This window comes from Ziziphus jujuba, chromosome 10 (assembly GCF_031755915.1).
Source record: "Ziziphus jujuba cultivar Dongzao chromosome 10, ASM3175591v1".
NCBI lineage: Eukaryota > Viridiplantae > Streptophyta > Magnoliopsida > Rosales > Rhamnaceae > Ziziphus > Ziziphus jujuba.
In genome coordinates, this window is record NC_083388.1 from 18,634,266 (window position 1) to 18,640,196 (window position 5,931).

A 5,931-nucleotide genomic window follows, 5' to 3' on the forward strand; every position below is an offset into this window, starting at 1 on the left:
AAAAATGCATAGTATATAAGAATGAGCCATATAAATTCATTAAATAAATAATAACTAAATAAATTAATATGAGCGAAATCAAAACAAAAACTAATAACTAATAAGATTACTTGCTTCTAGGACCATTTGGATTAAATTTTGAAGATGTACATATAAAGTTTTTTTTTTTTTTTGGGCTCATAATTTACATATAAAAGTTGAGTGACATAGAAAGAGATTAGAGTTAGATGATAAAACTCATAAACAAACAGGTTTTTAACCTTTTTTTATATTAATAAAATATTAAACACTTAATATAGATATAGAAAATAATGTTATTTCCCAAAATAAAAGATAATTATGATTATAAATAATAAATTAGAGTTAATATTCCATTATATGGAAGTCAAAACTCATATATTTCTACAAAGAATAATTATTCTACCTTATTTATTAAATTAAAATTGTTAAATAACATATATATATATATAAAATTTGTATATGGTGTGGATTGTCTGCATGCGGACTATGAATATTGATGATGGTTTTTGAAAAAATCGTGCTCAATGTCAACATATATAGAAAATATTAATGATAATTTTTTCAAAAACTATAATTAATACTCATTATCTGTATTTAAATTGTCCGTACCATAAAATTTTTCTATATAGATATATTTAAATTTTAATAACGAAAAAAAATTTTTTGGCCCATTTAGCGGAGGGCTATTGGCATAGGCGCCCATGCCCTTTAAGCCGGCCCTAGTGCATATACATAGCATGAAAATTCTATGTAACCAAAGAATATTGCATGCATCTAATTTGAACACATTTTATTTATTTTTATTTTTTGAGGTCAAGTACATATCGAATTTAACAGACGTCTGGTAGATCTAATTTAAGGGAAAAAAAAAAAAACTGTTAAACCATCGCCGACACAATAGTTGAATATATATTTCTCTTCCAATTTAAATATTAAAAAGAATATTAACAATGTGAATTTATTTCCCTAATTAAAAGGTAAGAGAAAGAGATCAATAATTGCAAAAGATTCCATTGTTTGACAAATTATAACAGTTTGACTGCTGGTAAGGCCTTTAATTAAACTAGTAAACAAGCTTGACCAGTCCAGTGACCGTCCCTATCCTACCACTTCGCATTTCTGAGTTACTGATTTACCTGTAAATCATTTTGCCACTATTTTCTGTACAATAAGCTGAGTACAAATTTTATTTTATTTTATTTGCGTTTAAAAAAAGAAAAGAAAAGAAAAAGAAGAGAGTTTATGTACTTTGCTTTTTGTATGGAAAAGTAAAAATCGATCCAATCTAGATTATTATGTATTTCTGACAAGAATAAAGCGTACACTCCACAAATATTAATTCTAGTCTTGTGGGATTTGAAATTAAGTTTTAATTCATTTGAGAGAAAGACATTGGGATGGAAGAATTTGGGGTCTATAACACAAAACACACGTGTAGGTGCACAGATGGCCGGCGCATGATTATTATTATTATTATTATTATTATTATAATAAGTTTTAATCTACCAATACTTCTTTGATTGCATAGACTAAAAAATTTACAAGGGTGTATTTAATCATAGCTTAAACTATTATATATATATATATATATGCCATTAATTCATAACCTGTATACTGATTAATTAATTTGTTTACTTAATAGACTGTTGTTGACAGCTTGTTAAATGGAAACAGTGTGTTAATTAACAAGCTGTCTATTTCATAATATATCAATAAACTGAGAGCAAGTTCTGCAACAAGATATTGTTTAAAAATAATTGATGTAATAATTAACTTCGTCTCTCAAACTATAGATAAATTTTGACCTAGAAACAAAAAATTATAAATAAATCAACCCCATGTGAAACCTCTAGCTAGTCCGTGGGTTGTTTTAATGTTTTGGACCAAACAGATAGATGGAAAGATTTAGATCAATAATTATATATATAACTATTGGAATCTTCACGTATATATAAGAGATCTAATAAGAAGTAGTCAACGCTTTGTATAAATGCAGCAGCAGTCAAAACCATATTTTTATATATAGTGTCCCATTTGAAGGAAGTTTGAATTAATTTTGTTTATGAATATCTACATAATTAATTATATGATCCACGATGATGAAATCTTGGCTTTGTGGAGAAGAAAGCTGTAAGAATTGAGCCACTTGAAGCAGCTAGGTAGCATTTTTTAAATTGATGAAAAGATTTTGATAAGACGTCGAGAAAAAGGACAAAATCTGCTAGATGCGAGAAATCCAAGCGACCTAGACGTGAAACCAAATTCCCTCACAACTCTATTAGCTATATAGCATTTAAGCTGATGATGTATGTGTGTAGCATTTAGAAGCTTTTATTAGATATGTAGTATCTAATATATATATATATATATATATATAATAGAAGCATTTAGATTTCCTCGACGTGTGGCGCTCAACCCAAATTGAAGAGCCATATGTATGATCTTGGATTAATTATTCAAAATACTAGTAAATTTTGAAAAAAAAAATGCACACATACATCATCAGCTTAAATGCTTAGAGTTGTGAGGGAATTATCATATTTGTTTTGAATATATACCATACCAAATCTTTGATTGACCATACAAATTAAAACTAATAGCCTATATTATTGACCGCCTAATTTTTGTTTATGATCTTGGATTAATTATTTAAAATACTAATAATTTTTTTAAAAAAAATTGCACGCATACATCATCAGCTTAAATGCTATATAGCTAATTAGAGTTGTGAGGGAATTATCATATTTGTTTTGGATATATACCATACCAAATCCTAGATTGACCATACAAATTAAAACTAATAGCCTATATTATTGACTGCCTAATTTTTGTTTATATATATATGCACCTCATTTTTTTTTTTAATTTCTTTACCAATAAAAAGTAATATATTTATGAATAAAAAATCATAAATAAAATATTTGGTAGCGGTGATAAAATACCAATGACATAAATGCCTATGTAGCTGATATTTAGTATTCTTCATTTTTTTTTCTTATCAGGGTTTTGATATTTTTGGGATTATTATCGAAAAAAAAAATGATTTTGTCACTTTTTTGATGGAACACTAAGACAAAGTACTTGATCATTTTCTTTCTTCTTCTTTTTTTTCTTTTTTTTTTTTTTGTAAATACAAAGTTACTTAATCATCGCCTTTAACAAATATAAATAGAAACTATAGAATGCATATATAATAATTTGAAAACAATAACGTTTCTAGTATGGATGCCACCTTAATTACGCTTGTGCAAAAGGAGAGAATGGCTAAGACTTTTTCTTTTTCTTTTGAGTGTTCTCATTAAACCCAAAAAAAAAAGAAAAAAAGAAAAAAAAGGAAATAATAATGCTTCACATAAGGAGGCTAAACAGGTAAACTGGTTGATTAATTTACGAGAAACTCAAAGTAAGCTCAAACTAATACTGAACTTTCATAAAGCTTGAAACTTTAACATGAGATTAAAATCACAAGCACCATACCTTTTCCCTTCGCTCCAACTAAGTACTTTAATTAATAAGCTTTCTGGTTTATTCAACTAAAAATCATAAACCTGGTGCAAACTACCATGTATGACTTTAAAATTAAAGCATATTCCCCACACATGCAACGGCCAATCGTGGCAGATTACGTGCACGTGTGTGATAATCTTTCAAGATCGATCATATATATAGCTAACAGAATATAATTAAGTTCATCATACATTTTGAAATTATTAGTAGAAAAAGCTTACCGCATCAAAACGGAAATATTGAAAACTCACATCGAAGCATTAATTTGAATTTCAAAGTCTTTTGTAATTCAAATTTCCAAGAATTAAATGATGAACCAAAAACATAAATTACAAAACCCTAGCTAGCTCAGTGGTTGCCTGGTTACTATATAAATAGATAGTGAATCAGATAGAGAGAGTTTCATATATATGAGCATGAAACTATAAATAACTGATATATATGTAATTAATAAGATAAATTCAAACCCGTAAATCAAGTTCCTGTGTTAAGACTTTGGAAAAGAAATGAGAGAAAGAAAGCTCGAAATTTGGGAATATTAATTGGAGTTATTGTTGTAGAACTCCAAGTTAATTTCTTTTCCGTTCTTTCCCCAAAACTTCTCAATCATAATTCTTAAGCAAAAGGGGTAGGAAAAAAAGAAAAAAAAAAAAACCACTAAATTAAATTATATATTTCTACTCGGTTTAAACATATGATTAAATATTATTCCTAAATCAGATACAGAAAATGGGGGCTAACTAGGGTCTAAATTAAGGATTAATGTCTATCATCATATATTCAATCAAAATAAGGAACATTATCGCTGGAAAGGGAGCTATAACCTGTTGTGGTCGTGGAGGGTGTATATAGAGAAGATGTCGACGATGTTGAAGATGAAGAGATTACGACCGAATGAGGAGGACGAGGAGGCGGTGGCGGTGGACGAGGAGGAGGAGGAGATGGAGAGATTGCTTGTGGTGGTGCAGCAATGGAGACCACACCAGGAGAAACTAATGAAGATGAAACGATATGAGTTGCAGCTTCCCTATATTTGTATTTGAGTATATCGGTCCTAATTGCATTAAGCTCCGCTTGTAAAGATTGAAGTTGGTGTTGCAAAGCTGATATTACCCCCATGCAACCGTACACTGGATCTCTCAGCCTCAAGTTTGCTTCATATACCAGACTATTCGCCGCATCAGCCCTTTGGCTTTCCGGCACTTCCTATGTACATAAAAAGCATAATCGATTATAAAAAAAATCAACTTTGAAAATAAAAAGGAAAATATATATATAAAATGGTTCTCTTATCCAAGATATTAGACAAATTTATCTATTTTTGTTTTGTCTAAAATCGTCCTATTACTCAATAATAGGATGATCTTGGACAAAGTCGGGAAAAGAGAAAACTAATGTATGTATAAATATGTGTGTATATATATATAGTTACCATTAGGAGCTTGGAAACATTGCTTGCGCCGAAGACTTTGTGAACAGCTGCGAATTTTTGGGGTTCATGAGGGGAAAAGTAGGGAGAGAAAGGGCATTCTTCAGCACATCTTCTTCTCAAGAGCTTACATGCAGCACATGGTGTTATGGTATTCAAAGTCCCAGGAGGAGCAAATGAAATTCTTCTCCCCATTTGGGAATTAGCTGAAACAGTGCTGATCTCTGATCCCCTTATCTTCTTCCCTATCTCATCTTCTAATCTCTCCCTAAAATTATATATACACACACAAAGAAACTAAAGAAATTTAGGTGAAGAAAGTCACTAATTTTAAGGGGAAAAAAAAGAGGGAGGTCATGAATCTATAGCATATGATGAAGACTAATTTTTTCTGGTTCTTATCCTCTTTTTTTCTCACCTAAAAAGTAGGAAAAAATAAAACCCACAAAGAAATTAAAGTGGAAATTAAAGAAGATATAGAATTAATGGATATGAATTTTAGTTTAGTTGAAGGTAGTTATGGTTACCTGTCTCTGGACATTCAAGCATACTAGTTGTGTGGCTGAAACCCGGTGCAGAGAAAGGGAAGAGAGTTTTTGTCTCAAAAGGAAGAAGAAACTAAGAGGAATTAATTAAACTAATGTCTAAAAAATATTTAGTCTCCCAATTAAACAAGTGCTTCAAAGGCAAGGTAGGGAAAGTAGGTCAATTAATTATTTACTATAAGAAAAAAACAAAACAGGTGTGAGAAAAAGGTTGAAGAATCTGATTTTTTTTATAAAATTTTTAATTTATTATTATTAAATTTTGTTTGGGTTACCAAGTCGGTGATATATATATATATATATATACACAGTTATACACCTTTATAGATAGTAAGGAATAGAAGAAATAATATATATAATTAACAGTGAAAGCCATCAGAGAGCTAGTTGTGTGCACTACATGCTAAATACGCAAGATATATATTGCCT

General features: G+C 29.6%; 1 protein-coding gene across 2 annotated transcripts; it reads right to left on the minus strand.

Annotated features, from left to right (window-relative positions):
- Positions 1–3,279: 3,279 nt before the first annotated feature.
- LOC107405098 (LOB domain-containing protein 13) lies at positions 3,280–5,693 on the minus strand. Of its 2 annotated transcripts, none has more exons than XM_016012108.4 (3): positions 5,485–5,693; positions 4,961–5,225; positions 3,280–4,734 (listed from the first exon to the last, which is right to left on the minus strand). In XM_016012108.4, exons 1-3 carry the CDS (start codon positions 5,496–5,498, stop codon positions 4,309–4,311), a joined length of 705 nt encoding a protein of 234 aa, XP_015867594.2. In that variant the 5' UTR covers positions 5,499–5,693; the 3' UTR covers positions 3,280–4,308. The 2 variants fall into 2 exon arrangements, with proteins under 2 accessions (XP_015867594.2, XP_060668217.1); XM_060812234.1 differs by having other exon boundaries at positions 4,961–5,254; positions 5,485–5,592.
- Between the last annotated feature and the right edge of the window lie 238 nt (positions 5,694–5,931).